Source organism: Monomorium pharaonis, chromosome 11, assembly GCF_013373865.1.
Source record: "Monomorium pharaonis isolate MP-MQ-018 chromosome 11, ASM1337386v2, whole genome shotgun sequence".
In the NCBI taxonomy this organism is placed as follows: domain Eukaryota; kingdom Metazoa; phylum Arthropoda; class Insecta; order Hymenoptera; family Formicidae; genus Monomorium; species Monomorium pharaonis.
Genome location: NC_050477.1, coordinates 2,113,253 through 2,130,171, shown reverse-complemented (window position 1 = coordinate 2,130,171; position 16,919 = coordinate 2,113,253). Strand labels below are relative to the sequence as shown.

Sequence of the window (16,919 nt, the reverse complement as noted above, 5' to 3'; positions counted from 1 at the left end):
CACGTTTCCTGCTGTTCCTTCTCCTTCTTGGCCATTGTTGACACTCGCTTTTTTTTTTTTTTTTTTTGAGAGCTTAATGTGCCAGATCTTCTGCAGATATACGGCACGTGTAACACTGGGCTTTCTCTCGTACTCTTTTACTGATTTTACTGCATTGAATGTTGTGTAGGTGTGTGTATGTGTATGTGTCGTATTTATGTAGATGGGTCAGTTATGGATGAGTGTATGTGTATATGTTTATGTATACGTGTTTGTCCGCATTGAATGAGCTCGGGTCCGCGTGTTGACACTCGCAATCGCGGAAAGGTTAGCATACGCTCTCGCGCCTATTAATCGCCAAAATATGATGATCGTGTGACACTTTACACGTCCGCGATTGCGATGTATCTTTTATTACGGCTAGAAGGTAACGTAAGAGAAATACAATCGCACGAAACAACGATCTATTCAAGAAATCGTACACAGGTTAACGTTCATAACAACAACTATGTAACTCGCGGCCAACTTCATGTTGATCTCGCGTGAGAAACTACGTGAGTCGATGTAATGGTTGACTAACCAAAAATATAAATGACGATTTGATATTATTGATACAATACGTTTCAAGTAACTTGCATAAATTTTTTGAAACGCGCGTGTTATCAATAAATTATCAACAAACTGTTTATTGATATGTATAAAACTATTAATCATGATCTTCCGATTTTTTTATTCATTTACAGATTCCGGAAATGGCGGGCAAATTAAATTTAAATTAGCGGAAAATTTAAAACATGAAAATGATTTGACATAAAGATATGTTAAATTTTCAGTCTTTTAATTTGCATTTTAAATACATAAATTGCTTGCATAACAATTGTCTTGATATCGTTTATGAATCAAGTAGAAATTGTTAATTAATTGAAAGATATGCGATATTTATCTCAATAAGTCATATTTTTCGACATTTATCATTATTAAAAAATATAACGGAATAAATTTGTACACGCGTCAGACAAATAAAATGTTATTTGTAATTTTAAATGTTATCTAATGTTCCATCAATGATAATGCAATAACGTAAATTATTTAACTTTATTGCGTTATATTTTTAAAATATTAAATAACATATTGTTATAACTTATATGCAGTGATTGTGATTTTAATTTTAAGTGTTGCTCGTATAGGGGCCACTTGCACCAAACTCCGATTGACCTAATAGTTGATTATTCCATTAGAATTGAGCAATCGCATTTGTTAATTTTGCTTAACGACAAATACGATTGGTCAATTCCAATGAAATAATCAACGATTAGGTTAATCAGAGTTTGGTACAAGTGACCCTAATAGTTCACTTTTCGAGTTGATAAAAACGCATAAAAATTAACATCATTGAATAATTAGGCTTTGTATACTATATATACGAGTTATCACATAAATTTATATTTTTAATTACATTTATAAAATTTATAATTTTTTTTCTAAATTTTGTATTAAGAACTAAACTCTTAATCTATCGGTACTTTATCTAAAAACAAAAAAATATGAAATAACATTTAGGTAAAAAATACTTATCGTTTATCTATTTATCGTTATCGTCTGTCATAAAAGTTTATATGTACATCGCAAAAAAGTCAAACATATAAAGCGACAGTAAAGATGCATCGTCTAATGAAGATTTAATCTTCTTTTAAAGGTCAACAATTACTTACTATATAATTAATACATATCAAACGCATTTTTTAAAACAAATGTTATACGCATCTACTTCAACACTGGAAATATAATAAAAAGTATACATTTTCGAAAAGGAATATTAGGCTACCATTGCAGATCCTTCATGGCTATCTGATAGGTGGGACTATTGTCAGAGTAAAATTGCGAGTACCAACGGCGGTACGCGAGAATAGCACGGTCTTCGCGCACCAGGATTGGTTGCCGCTCGTATTTCTTGTAATTCCAGATTTTGATGTCGCGTTCAAACATTACACACTCGGCTAAAAAGATCAGATTGGCGTACGGTGTAAGCAGAGGTGGCGAGAAGATCTGATGAGTCACTCGCTGCAACAGTGGCTCGATCGGTGTTACCGTCTGCAAAATGCAGAAAGACCCAAAAGATGTGTTGATCACCAGCTCGACGTAGCTAGGTCCAATCTGCTCGGCGTGCACCTCAATCTCCATCAAGTTCAAGCTATTCAGCAGGACCAACTTGTGACACATGCGCAGGCCAGCCTTGTGCTTTTCCCTTTTGTCGAAACCATTTTCCACGATTGCAAGTTGACGATTCTCGTTGCTATTTTTGATTGGGTCGATTAATACACTGTTTAATTTGGCACGTATCTTTACAGCTTCCGCGTCTGCGTTTGTTGCATCTTCGTCCGTTTTCGAGCAGTGCGGCCGCCATCCACTATTGACAATCCACACGTGCTGTGCTAGCCAGGACAAATTGCCAGGGAGAAACATGGCCGGACCGTGTACAGCGTTGAGATGTGCGGGATCGGCCCCATTTTCAGCTATTTCCTAATGTACAGCAACATTTATAATAAGTTTACCGTCCAGATAAAAGTAACTCTTAAGAATTAAACAAATTAAAAAAATGAAATAAACGAATCTGTTTCTTTTTTTTTCTTTCATCTGTAACTCTGGAGAATGATTCTCGATTCAATTCTCGATTCTCGAATAAACACTAATTTATTTGTTTTGTTACAATACATTCTGCAAACTGTAATAACTCTTTTCTTTCTTTTCCTGTCTTCCCCAAGTAGTTTTGTATTGTGGAATACATATTTCGCATTGCAAAGAATCGAATATTCAACAAACCTGTATGTGGCAATTAATGAGGTACTCATTACGACCTTGAAAGCGCCATGTCCCATTGGTGATTTGTGTGTGCGGCTGAGGTTGCCAGTCCGGCTCAGCTGATTCAGAGTGGTACCAGACAAAGATAAGGTGATTCACTTCGCAGCACTTCCAAACTTTCGCTCGAGCAATGTGCGGAACTGTAAGAAAAAATAAATATTTAAATATAATTAGGATTAGGACAATTCCTGATAAATAAAGTTAATAATTGTGGGTAATTAGGCCAGCACGCGATGTATGTTGTCGCAATCCGCTATGGGCAGTCAAATATTTGCGTTATATGTTAAAATGTACAAACAAGCATCTCAATGCAAGAATGTCCAGAATGCAGAAAAAAATAAAATACTAGACTATTGTCTGAAATATACGAAACTGAAATTACGTAGAACTTATCAATACCCTTTTCAGTATAAGGTATATTCGCACAGTAGCCGTCCTCTCCGCGAAATGTCCAGCTGTGGAAAGGGCATTCCAGGCAGTCTCCCTTGACACGACCACCCTCGGCCATATTTGCCCCTAAATGCGGGCAGTACGCGTCTAAAATGTTGACAACGCCTCTTTCGGTTCTTTAAGAAATGGATTACATAATGAATATATACAGAACATTTTATTCCAAGTTTCAGATATATCTTAAAAGATGTATGAGATAAGGAAAATTAGTCGGTAAGAAAATTTTGCATTCATGACGTACCTGAATACCGCGAAATTTTCACTAAGCGCCGATACGTGTTTTACCTGACCCTTTTTTATTTGCGTACTTTCGAGTAGAGCAAACCATCCATTTGGATAAACCGGCGGTAGATTACCCACTTTCCTCCTCTTTTTGACACCCGCGTACCAAATGCCACCAGTTGGCCGCGTGGTACTCTCATTTCTCAGATCCTTCGAGAAGTTACAAATTATCAAAACATTTTGCAGCAAAAACGTAGAAAATATTTCACGTAAAGATTTCTCGGTCATATCACTTACTTTCACCCAATTGAATTTGAAGAAATACGCAAAATAGACGAGGAGAGCCAGCAGGGTGGTTGCAATCGCGACGCACCATTCCAACATTGTCAATTCTTATTTCGGTGTTCCGTGCTTTTCCTTCAGCTTTCTTATCTTGACGTACAAATAGACGCAAGTTTCCTCGCGAGTTCTCTTCTTCTGTTTTATGGCATCCGTCTCCCATAGAGTTTACTGGGACGATACAACTATTTCACACGCAAAAAATGTAAAAGTACAAAGAAAAATGTTGAAACACAACAAAAATATTAAAATACAAAAGATGAAGTATTAAATTGAATATTAAGGCGATCGATCGCAACATTCAAAAATTTTAATCAATACAAAACACCATACACACTTGCACCCAACTTTGCGAGACACAACGTGTTGTTCTCCGCGCTTCGTCGAAAGTCTTTCCAGATCTAACTCACTGCCTCCATAGTGATCGGATGGTGGGGACGATACACATGAATTGAACGGTTCAATTACAAAGCAAAAATACAATATACACAAAAGTAATCGCGCACCTTTGCTGTGGGAGAAATAAACAAGCGTGCAAAAGCAAAACGGTAGGAAATGCCAGAAAAGGCTGACGAGAATAAAAGTTAGAAAAAAGAAAGAAAAAGAGAAAGAGTTAGACTTGATAGAGGATGAAGAGAAGAAGAGAGGAAGAAAGCTACTGGCGAAGAAGACGGTGATGCGCGCGTTTGCCAGTAGCCGGGACAAAAAAGGGCAAGGAGACCTCCTGAAGGGACAGGACAAGGACAAGGACAAGGACAGTGCGTGACGCACGAGAAAACGGGATAAAGAGAGAGATAGAAAGAAGAGCGATAATGAATGCGCGATACAATTTAGTTAGTATGTAAGTGCACGTGTGCATCAGCGACGTGCATATGAGAGACCTATAACTGGAAGGCTGTAAGGGACGGACGAGCGACGTAGAAGATTGGAGAACGGGGCAAACCCGGGAGACATGAAAGAGGAATGCGCGAAGCAAGTAGGGCAGGCGAAAGAAAAAGAAATTAAGGGCTCGCTAATGGAAAAGGACGCGCTAGTATAGAAAAGAAGAGACCGTTCAGGACTTATAAGGGTTTTCAGGCAACTGAAACGCACGAGGGATCCATCTATGGCTTATATACACCGGTCGTATCTTGCCGACCGACCGACCGGCCGCTTCTCTATCGAAATGCCGTGTTTTTTCCCTTGAGGCGCCGCGTTGCTGCTCGTCACCGATCGACTCAGCGCGGTGTCGTGTCACGTAAACGGTTAACCGATTATGTATGCCCGACCATGGACGGAGACGCGGACGAGCGAACGAGCGGCTTATATATCGTGCCACCTATATCACTGGATCTAAAACCGCCACACGGCTCCTCTTCCTCTTCTTCCCTCCTCCTCTTCCTTCCTCTCTTTCCTTGCTTCTTTAGCATCCTCTTCGTCTCGAGCGACCGGTCACAGTGCCTTCCTTTATCAAGACTGTATATCGATCGCGATGCTACCAACTCACTGATGTATCCGTCCGTCCATCCGCTTAGCATATCGATTCCAATGGAAAAAACATCGGCAAAGATTCACATTTATATTCTGACGTTCCAGGCCTCATGCACCAACATGAACGTGTACTTCTTTTTCTTGGCAGAATATGATCGTATCCCTCTCTTTCCAGTTCATCTCGGTATCTTGTAATTGACGCTGCCGCCGACAGCAATCGTCTATGTAAACTTTTTCTAGAAACTTCCAAAATCTTTACGTCGAAAAATTTAGTTTCGTTTTTCAAACATTCGAAAGATATCGTGTGAACGCAACGGAAGATTGTTCGTCCAAGCGAAATATGAGTCAAGACATCAGGTCATATGAAGAAAGGCTTTAATCGAAAAACTTGAAACAAGAGAAGCACACACGTAACATATAATAAAGTTATAACACTCTGTAGATATTATTAAATGTTTAGGGCATTTTTATTTTTATTTTTTTTAATATTACGAACATCTGGCAAAAGAGCATTTTCTATGCTTTTTCTAAAAAAAAATTTGACATCTCTAGGAAATCTAGGAAATCTAATCCTGTTGCAGGCCTCTGTTTGCATATCAAAGATTAAAGATCTAGAATGTTTTAAAAAACTGCCTTGACTCACAAATGACACCCTCGTCATGTGTAGAATGATTATTTTATACTCGTAAATTTTTATTTCTCTTTTATCTTGAACTAATCTTCGTTTATATTAAAAACATTTTATAAACTATGTATATTAAAATTTATAAGTGATTATTTTGAGCTGAAATGTGAGAAATATCACTATTATTTTTACATTCAATTATTGTTATTCAATAGTATTATTCAAAAAATGTTTCTTTGTAATTAGTTAAAGATTTTTTAACGCTACAATGCATAATAATAAAAAATGCATTATTTAAAATATAAATGCTATATATCTAATTCATTCATATATATTAAAATACATCATTTTCAGATTGTTGAATAATTCAATTTATATAAAACAATATAAACACTTACATCTCATGCTTTTATTTTGAAACAAAATTAACTGCTATCATTAAGTTATTTTCTATAATCCTATTTCCATAATTCTGAATAATGGATTGTTAGTTTTATCTCTCTCATCAAACTGAAACATTCTTCTTTTTATCGGATGAAAATGTAATGGAGAAGAGAAAGAATTACACAGGTGACCTGCAAGAATTTTCTAATTGAGAATAAAATCTATTCTGATCGCAGCTCGGTCACAGTTTTTGTAATTTAAAAATCTGTGTCAGGTCACTAGCCATTCACTGTCTTAAACATTCTGAGTAAGCGTAAGCAAGCCGCGCGACCACCTGAGATGGTGTAACGTGTCACATCCCTGATGCACGCGGAGAACAAATTAATTATTCAAACGCGTAGCGAAAAAAAGACGAAGAAACGAGAGATCTACGCCGAGAGATCAGCGATGTCGATAGCCGCCCTTGTAAATGGCACGTTTTCCTATTTATATCAAGATACCTGTCTTTCTCTCCTCTTCCTCTCATCTCTCTTCTTTTCTGTCTACCTTTCTGCCGGGTCCTAACGCTAGCCGTCCGCCACGATGTATAATATTATTCGGTGAGACGCCAATAATGAGATCGTTTACGTTCGCTCTTATGCTCGCTCGCTCGTTCGCTCATGGCTCGTGTTGGTCAAAACAACGTGCAGGACAGGACGGATGGCTAACACGTACTATACTGCGTGGCAACAACCAAAATGTTTAAACAATGCGTCAGCTCAAAAGTGCTTAACCACCGTTTTACGCGACGGAGAACACAGGGCGATCGTCTTTCAGCTCTCAGTTGGTACTCGAAACATACTCCTAAGTAAAACGGTCCTCCCTGGAGTGACTTAAAAATCTATAAAATAAAAAATTGAAGAGTAATAAGACTGAAATATGAAAAATTATTTCCGTTAGTCTGGTTTAACATTTATTTATTAAAAAATATTAAGAAATTATTTGTACATTGGTAGCAATCATTTCTTTATTGAAGTTAACACATTCAAAAGTATGTATAATCAAACTTAATGTAATTTAAAAAAGACGTAATTCTTTTATTTACATTAACTTGAAATTTACTATTCTTTAAGATGCTGTTTAGTTTTTGTATTTCATTTAAACAGGGAAGGAGAAATTTTTGTGATCGCGGAATCATGCACAACTGTCTACATGACGGTAAAGGAGGGGGAAAGATTTTGCAACAAAATCATTGTAGTAACATTTGTATGAAAACTACAAAAGGCGTACTTCATTGTACAAGAAGTCCCATTTTTGCAGTTTGTCTCTTGGTTCTAAAAAAATTCATGAATAATGAAATTCATGAAAAGTATGTACTCCCTTAAAGTTAAATAATTGTATAAGTAATGCTATAAAAAAAAGTCATGTAATATTTTTAATAAGAAATAATATGTAGAAACTTACTACTATTGCGTAACCATATAAAATATGTCTGTAATTCAATTTTAGTGAAAATTAGAGTAAATGCTTTCCATTGAAAATTCTTCCATTTAAAGAATCTTTATAAACACACATGTTGAAAAATCTATCAATTTTACCGCACTAATTAGATATTTTAATAAATATATAATATATACAATAATAAATAAATAACAATAATAAATAAATAAATAATATATACAATAAATAAATATATATATACAATAAATATATACAAAATATATATACAGGGTGTAATGTAATCGGAAGCCATCCCGTAATGGGAAGATAGACGGGATCGAGATGAACATAAAAGTCCAACATTGTCTTGGGTTAGGTCTATCAACAATCGAGATATAAATTTTTCAAATTGTACGAATGAGAGCGCGCCGTGTGAAGAGCCGAGACGCTCGAGCTGTAGCGCGGCCCACTGTGTCGAGCATTGGCTGCCGGCGGCGGGGGGAAAGGAGCAGAAGCGGCGCCGCTGCCTGTGCTTCGCCGCCCTCGCGTCTCGCCGCACCGCGCCTACACTCGCGGCGATGGTCGCTACGCACATTCGCGATTACTTGACAAATTAGGAGTTAGCAGAGATATGACAAATTAAAACCGTAATAAACTGCTGTGATTAAGAAAGTCGAAAGAGCAAAAGCGATAAAAACTTATGGAATCTACAAATAATCTAATTTCTATCGTAATTGTGAATAAGTAAATTAATAAAAGTTTTTCGTACATTCACGAAAGAATCTTTCTTTTTCTTAAATATCTTATTTACAGTATCATACAATTCTAACTTTGTTTCTCATCGAATTGTGTCGTACTGTTAAATCCTTGATGAAAACATTAATAAAAAATTACCATAAATTCACGATTGATTCTCAAAGTAATAATTTTCTTTTATAAGTGTATTATAATATTTGCCGCATCAAATTCTCTCATCATTTCTTATCGTTTTTCTTTTCATGAAATGTTAAATTAACGAAGGTTTATCACAATTAACATCTATGATTCTTCATACATTCTCTTTTCGTAAATATTTAATTAGAAAATTACAAAATGCGCAATATATCCATATAATATGTTACACTCTTTGTTCATAACACGATAGAAAAATATCTCTTGATGTAACGATTTCATAATAGATTATGCCTTCTACGATAATTATGCTTAGAGATCGATGTTCAATATCAAGTATTGTTAATACAAGAAGAGTTTTTCTTTCATAACGATAGGGAACTTGAAATTTCTTTTATCTTTAATTACATTATTAATTACGACAGTAATTTTTACTGATTGATTCAGAACAGATATAAAAAAAAATACAAGAATTTAATTGATTACTCTTTTGTAATCCATTACTTGTCTGAATAAAAAAAAAGAATTTCAAGAAGTGATATCATTGATATCAATGATATGTCTCCGTAGATATTTTGTCATATTCCAACGAGAAAATATACTTTCCTAACAGGAAACGAGAGAACGATAGACAATGATATCACTTCTTGAAATTCTTTTTTTTTATTCAGACAAGTAATGGATTACAAAAGAGTAATCAATTAAATTCTTGTATTTTTTTTTATATCTGTTCTGAATCAATCAGTAAAAATTACTGTCGTAATTAATAATGTAATTAAAGATAAAAGAAATTTCAAGTTCCCTATCGTTATGAAAGAAAAACTCTTCTTGTATTAACAATACTTGATATTGAACATCGATCTCTAAGCATAATTATCGTAGAAGGCATAATCTATTATGAAATCGTTACATCAAGAGATATTTTTCTATCGTGTTATGAACAAAGAGTGTAACATATTATATGGATATATTGCGCATTTTGTAATTTTCTAATTAAATATTTACGAAAAGAGAATGTATGAAGAATCATAGATGTTAATTGTGATAAACCTTCGTTAATTTAACATTTCATGAAAAGAAAAACGATAAGAAACGATGAGAGAATTTGATGCGGCAAATATTATAATACACTTATAAAAGAAAATTATTACTTTGAGAATCAATCGTGAATTTATGGTAATTTTTTATTAATGTTTTCATCAAGGATTTAACAGTACGACACAATTCGATGAGAAACAAAGTTAGAATTGTATGATACTGTAAATAAGATATTTAAGAAAAAGAAAGATTCTTTCGTGAATGTACGAAAAACTTTTATTAATTTACTTATTCACAATTACGATAGAAATTAGATTATTTGTAGATTCCATAAGTTTTTATCGCTTTTGCTCTTTCGACTTTCTTAATCACAGCAGTTTATTACGGTTTTAATTTGTCATATCTCTGCTAACTCCTAATTTGTCAAGTAATCGCGAATGTGCGTAGCGGCCATCGCCGCGAGTGTAGGCGCGGTGCGGCGAGACGCGAGGGCGGCGAAGCACAGGCAGCGGCGCCGCTTCTGCTCCTTTCCCCCCGCCGCCGGCAGCCAATGCTCGACACAGTGGGCCGCGCTACAGCTCGAGCGTCTCGGCTCTTCACACGGCGCGCTCTCATTCGTACAATTTGAAAAATTTATATCTCGATTGTTGATAGACCTAACCCAAGACAATGTTGGACTTTTATGTTCATCTCGATCCCGTCTATCTTCCCATTACGGGATGGCTTCCGATTACATTACACCCTGTATATATATATACAATAATAAATAAATAACAATAATAAATAAATAAATAATAATAGCAATAATAAATAATAAATAATAACAATAACAATAATAATAACAACAAGTAGTAATCATAACAATATTAATAACAATAGCAATAATAAATAATATAAATAATAATAACATCAATAATAAATAATAATAACGATAGTAACAACATTAATAATAATACGATAGTAACAATAATAATAACATTAATAATAATATAAATAATAATATAAATAATAATTGCATTTTTTTTAAGTCAAAAGGCGTTGAATTGGGGAGACAAATTTAATATGGTTCTACTTTGGTCACTGGCCTTTCGTTTAATAATAACTTGTGTTTAGTAATACTTGCATCTTTGATGCTGCACACTTTATGTTTTTCTATATATTTTCTAATAATTGCACAGGCTTCTGAATCTTCTGAATTCGAACCGGCCTGGGATGGACCCGCCTCTATCCGGGAAGGACCGGCCTGGTTTGTTTGGGGCGTATTGTACTCTCTTATCATTTCGTTTATTTCTTCTTTATTAGAATATAGAGCGCGAACGATTTTTTTTAATTTGTGTGCTCTTCCGCTCTTTCGGCCCATAGCTAGAAGATTTGTTTGGAAACGATTAGAATGATCAAATTTTACTTCAAAATGGATTGTAGTAAAGAAAAGTACACTTTATTGCACTATAGTGCAGACTTAAGGGGATGCTAAAATTGTTCTGTTTTACCGATAATTTTATTTCTCACTAAACTTTTGCATTTACAAATTGCATTTACAGAATTAAAAATCCTTCTCCAGAATTAACATATCATGTTTGTATAATGTACATCGATTATATTTTCATTGTGATAAAAGATTGCACTAATAATTTTATATTTATTTGCATTGAGAGATAAAGTTAAGTTGAAATTATAAAATTATTTGCTTTGTCCCTTTTTTATTTCTTTCATTTTCTCGCATTCTTTTTACCTCTTTCTTTTTCTCGTTTCTCTTTCACCATCTTTTTATTCTCTCTTCTATACATATATTATATATCTATAATTGTAATTATAGCTTGAATATTCACAAGCTTAAAATTTTATTATTAATATTTTTGACATTTTCATATATATCATGTATTTGTTTGTTATATATTTATTTCATTTTTATTAACTTATTAGATTTTTTCACGTACCATTTACCATTTACATTACAAAATAATTTTTTTAATATTTTGGTTTTATAAAATTGTATGTAGGCATATTGTGAAGTCCCTTAAAGGACAAACCGGCTTTGCGTGTATGTGTGCATGTATATGTAAATCTGTTGAAAATAACTCATGTAAACTTTTTCGCGCAAGGAATCTCGAGATTTTAAAATTATCAAGTTTATTATATTTTTTTTGCGTACCATATTCACGTACAATATTCACCACTTACATTACGAAATAATTATATTTTAGTTTTATAAGATTGTATGTGGGCGCATTGTGAAGCCCCTTTATGAACAAACTGGCTTTGGCGTGTGTGTACATGTAAATTTGTGGAAAATAATCCAAGTGAGCTTTTTCGCGCAAGAGATTATGAGATCTCAGAAATGAGTATACCAATTTTAATCGGAGTAATCGCAATCAAAAGCTCACATCAATATTGTATAACAAAATTGCCATTAGATTTTTGATTATGATTTTAGTTTCTGAGATATTTTAACTGAAAGTGAATTTGACAGCTAAATTCCAGATAAAGCTTAGTAGCGGCGTGATATTTGCGCAGTAAACTTTGCATCATTTGTGTCATGCAGCAGATTCTTTATGTACTTGGCGTCGCGCCGCTATCGCGTCACTTGAAATTTATTAAAATTCATTAAAACTCATTTATAAAATTCATTAAAATTCATTAAAACTCATTTAATTTATTAAAATTTTATAAAATTCATTAAATTTACTTTATAGTTATTTAACAAAAAAATAAATTATATGAATTTTAATAAATCTTAAAAAAACCTTAATAAATTTTAATTAATTTTAATTAAATTTAACGAATCTTACTGAATCTTAATAAAAAGGGGTCAATTGAGAGATTTTCAGTAAAAATTTTAGTAATATATTTTCATCAGGGTAATGATACTATTTTGAAAAAGAATACAGATTAATTTGAAACTGTTATTTAATTGTTATACAAATATAAATCTAGTAACATTGTTGAGTGCTATTGAATTATGAAATTATTTACTTTATTCTTTACTTTATCAAATATTTATCAAATATATTATAAACAAATGTTCAATTAGTGTTATATACATGCTATAACGTAAAATAAAATACAAATTATAAAAGCTAGTCGAATTACTATACAATATTTAATATTTTAAAATTTAAAATTAAATATTTAAATATTTAAATATAAAATTTAAATATTTATTATTGTCTATATAAATACAAAACGTTAAATAATTAAAATATTATTAATAATTAAATATTATTAAATAAATTATGTTATTAAATAAAGTAAAATATTGTACAATATAATTGTATAAATTGTAAATTGTATATGTACAAATATGTTTATATAATTATTATACAAACTTATAGATATTTATTTTTTTTTATTTTTTATAATAGCTAAACTAAACTTAATAGTAATGTACACTAAGTACCTCATAAAATTAAATTAAGTCATTTAACAACATTTATCAAACATGTTGTTATTAAATGTTTATATATGTAGTAACAAATACTAAATTAGCAATATTAATGAAACATATTAATACGTTATTTTGTATAGTGGGAGAGCAATGCGCGCCGTGTTTATGTTATGATTGTCAAACTGAAATTTCATGACAATAGGGAAAGTAATAAGCGTTGGGTTCGGAATTTGATCGAAATGTGCAGATCATGTCTTACATTGATCTAATAGATTATATAGCTTTTTAATTTAACATAAATGCAACTTCTGAAAATTAACTTTTACTCTAATTTAAGTTAAATTAGAAGCGCCCCGATTGATCACGTTACAATTGACCACATTATTTTTAACAATGAATGCTATGAGTTTTTCTGTTGAACCACCAATTAGAAAAGTTGTGGTCAATTGGGACGTGGTCAATCGGGGCGCTCCCGTTAAATTAATCTTATGCGTGCAAAACTAAATAAATTTTATTACGGATTTCTTTATTAAAAAACTCTTATCTTCTTTGTACCAAATAAAAGAGAACGTACAAGGAATGCCAAAACCAAAGTGTAGTCAGCAACAAGGATCGCAGATTCTGCTACTATATAACATATAATCAATATTTCTTAATTTTTCTTTAATTTACTATTTTCTATAATTTACTTTTTTACTTACTATCAATACAAAATTATCAATTATTAATCCCGGTAGCCAGTGTTTCTAGATCGTGGGATTTCTCTTTTAAGTATATATACTCTATTATATACGGAAGAGGAATGCCAGCAGTGCCAGCACTGAAAGTGAGCCAAGGCCGGTATTCATATTTAGGTTCCTGAAAAAGTTCACGTGAAATGAGACTGAGCGGAAAATGAAAAGTGGAAAGTTTCACGTGAAATTACATGATCGATGCCGTGATCTAACAGGAACCAAGAGCAAGAATCAATCGTGTTGAAGAATTTTACAACAGTTGCAAAGCTGCTTTGAACGCAGACGATCATCACCGCGTGTATTTGTCCTTGAGGCTTGCTAATCGCCCACGCAATCGGTAAGTTTCTGATGACGAGCGCGGCAAATTCCTGTTTCTTCTTTTCACAACGCGTAAAGTTGTAAGAAGGGAAAAAACCGCATGTCGCGGCTTGTTTTGCATAATACCAGTTGGTGATTATCGTCAATTGTTTAGGTTTAGGTTTAGGTTCTAGATATGCGTGATGTTGTTTTCTTTATTTTTTTGTTTTGAGCTCTAAATTCTAATGCAGATTAAAATAAAATTTAATCCGAGATGAGATTCACCTCGGTTTAACTTTTAATTATCTCAGAACTAGACCTGTAGATCTCAACTGCAATGTTTAGAGCTTAGAACAAAGATCGAAAAAAGCACAATTAGATGTGTGGAGTTTATTAAACCTTGGACAATTTAAAAATTTGTGTAATAATACAAAATTTTTAGACTACTCTAAATTAAGGTCTTTAGATAATTGTACAGACAAAATTTTGGCATAACTCACAGAATCGTATCTCATAACTTTTTTTAATTACAATGATAGAGCGCATAAAAAAATATATATACAGAGATTGCAGTTTAAAAAAATATCTAGAGCTTTTGTACTTCACATTAATAGTGATACATTAATATTCTATTTTAATAGAAAGTTTTTTACTGTTTAATTATTAAGATTAAAAACTTAAAAGTAGCCAGGCAAAATTTGTAGTTTATTCCATGTACATTTATAAGAAAAAGAGATAAATACCTGTAGACAAAAAGAGAAGAAAAGCATGTATTAACATATATAATTTCGTTTTTGCGAGTACTTCAAAATTAAACGAGATGTCGAGTCGATGCAATATCTTATATATACGTTATATCTTATATGAACATTGCAAGTTTGCAGAGAAGTGAATTAGCTAGAAGCTAGCTACCAACAGAAATGCATCGCTGAGACAGTTTGAAAAACAGATTATCGTTCGGATCAGAGTGTGTGTGACAATCTTCAATACATAATCTAAAGAACAAAATGTCTCAACTAAACATCAATACGGACAAGCGAGGACAAGGAGTCGCAAGCACTTCCGCGTCGACCGTGTCCGCCCTGAGCAGTTCCACCGACTTAGCAAGCCTCTTCGAATGTCCCGTTTGCCACGATTATGCGCTTCCACCTATTCTGCAGTGTCAGAGTGGACATCTAGTCTGCACAAATTGTATACCGAAGCTCTCCTGCTGCCCCACATGCAGGGGTCCACTGGGTACGTTCAGATTTTCTCAAGAAATTTATTTTTCTTTGCTGTTGAGATTGCATTTAACCAGATAACATTTGGTCAACGTAGGTAACATCCGTAATTTGGCTATGGAAAAGATGATAAGTAATGTCATGTTTCCATGCAAATATTCCACCAGTGGTTGCACAGTTGTCCTGGTGCACACGGAAAAGGAAGATCATGAAAATGCGTGTGAGTTCTGTCCATACAGCTGTCCCTGTCCAGGCGTGTCCTGCAAATGGCAAGGATCGCTGGAACAAGTGATGCCACACCTTGTTACAAGTCACAAAAGAATTACATTACGAGGTATTGAATTTTTGCTGTTTAATCGCAGTTGTAGTTTATTTCTTTATACTTATATTGTCCTCTGTGTAATTTTCTCTAGGCGATGAAATTATTTTTTTGGCAAGTAACATTAATTTTCCTGGAACCAGGGACTGGGTCATGATACAATCTTGTTTTGGCCATCATTTTATGCTGGTACTAGAGAAACAGGAGAAATCTGATGGGTCTGAACAGTTCTTTGCGATGGTACAATTGATTGGCTCTAGGAAGCGAGCAAAACACTTTGCTTACAGGTTAATTTAAATATGTAGTTGTGTTATTTGCCTAAAAGTATTTTTTTTTAATTTAAGCAAATTATTAGCCTTTCGTCTGCATATTTTTACTTTCTTTATCTGTAAAGCTGGGTCTTTTCTGTAGTTATATTTTTTTCACTGTTTTTGGTTTTTGAATAATTTAGAAAAGCTCAAGATTTCTTTTCAATCTCTTTATTACCAAGTTTTAATTCAAATGTTAAAACTTTTATATAAAAGTTGACATTTTGCTTTGCTAAAGAAAGATCTAGATTGCAGACAGAGGGTTAATAATTTTTCACTCTTTCCTCTTGTGTATAAATATCTTTTATTTTAATTCAACTGTTGCGTCCAACAGATTAGAGCTAATTGGGCTTACAACATGCCACACATATGAAGGTATATCACGTTCTATTCATGAGGGTGTATCGTCCACGATTTTGAATTCTGATTGCTTTGTATTTGACAATTCCATCGCACAGCAGTATGTTTACAATGGAGACCTAGGGATGTGCGTTACGATTTATCTGGTCTGTAGCGATTCCGTAACTGATCCTTAAGAGGTATCAGTATCGTTATTCTGTATTGATAGAAATATTAATGTTTATTTTTTCTCGAGATATTATTGTATAACATTTATTATATAAAATCTCTACGTTATTTGTAATAAATTAGCATTAAAAAAAATTTTTTTGTATTATAATTTAAGCTCCCCCTAACACTTTAATTAATACTTAACAAAAATCCGTTAAATTGTAAATTATTCCATTAATTAATCCATGATATATTGACGAAATAGTGTGCACGTTGCTCGGCAAGTTAATTACCGACACGATTATTCACGGCTATTTGGGTAGAAAAAAAGCCCGGATCAATCAAAAGGTGCGATTCACTCGCTGCTACTGATATGAACGCTTCGGAACGTTTGATTGATCAATCGAAACACGGCAAACTTCACGAACTAACGAATCGAAGAATGGCTTCGAGGCGCTTGTAGCGTCTGT

General features: G+C 33.4%; 2 protein-coding genes and 1 long non-coding RNA gene across 4 annotated transcripts; 1 reads left to right on the top strand and 2 right to left on the bottom strand.

Moving 5' to 3' along the window:
• Positions 1–48: 48 nt before the first annotated feature.
• On the bottom strand, positions 49–6,182 carry LOC105836516 (cholesterol 7-desaturase). 2 transcript variants are annotated; one of them, XM_028193905.2, is made up of 5 exons: positions 4,187–6,182; positions 3,530–4,034; positions 3,238–3,404; positions 2,800–2,978; positions 49–2,499 (listed from the first exon to the last, which is right to left on the bottom strand). In XM_028193905.2, the coding sequence occupies exons 2-5, from the start codon at positions 3,892–3,894 to the stop codon at positions 1,801–1,803; spliced, it is 1,410 nt and encodes a 469-aa protein (XP_028049706.1). In that variant the 5' UTR covers positions 3,895–4,034; positions 4,187–6,182; the 3' UTR covers positions 49–1,800. The 2 variants fall into 2 exon arrangements, with proteins under 2 accessions (XP_028049706.1, XP_012536044.1); XM_012680590.3 differs by having other exon boundaries at positions 3,530–3,720; positions 3,808–6,180.
• A 129-nt stretch (positions 6,183–6,311) lies between these two features.
• On the top strand, positions 6,312–7,925 carry LOC114255377. The gene is made up of 2 exons (XM_028193908.2): positions 6,312–7,150; positions 7,474–7,925. The coding sequence occupies exons 1-2, from the start codon at positions 7,028–7,030 to the stop codon at positions 7,690–7,692; spliced, it is 342 nt and encodes a 113-aa protein (XP_028049709.1). The 5' UTR covers positions 6,312–7,027; the 3' UTR covers positions 7,693–7,925.
• Positions 7,926–13,035: 5,110 nt separating this feature from the next.
• LOC118647851 lies at positions 13,036–16,619 on the bottom strand. Its single transcript, XR_004964987.1, has 2 exons — positions 13,763–16,619; positions 13,036–13,688 (listed from the first exon to the last, which is right to left on the bottom strand). It is a non-coding gene; the product is annotated as an uncharacterized LOC118647851 (long non-coding RNA).
• Between the last annotated feature and the right edge of the window lie 300 nt (positions 16,620–16,919).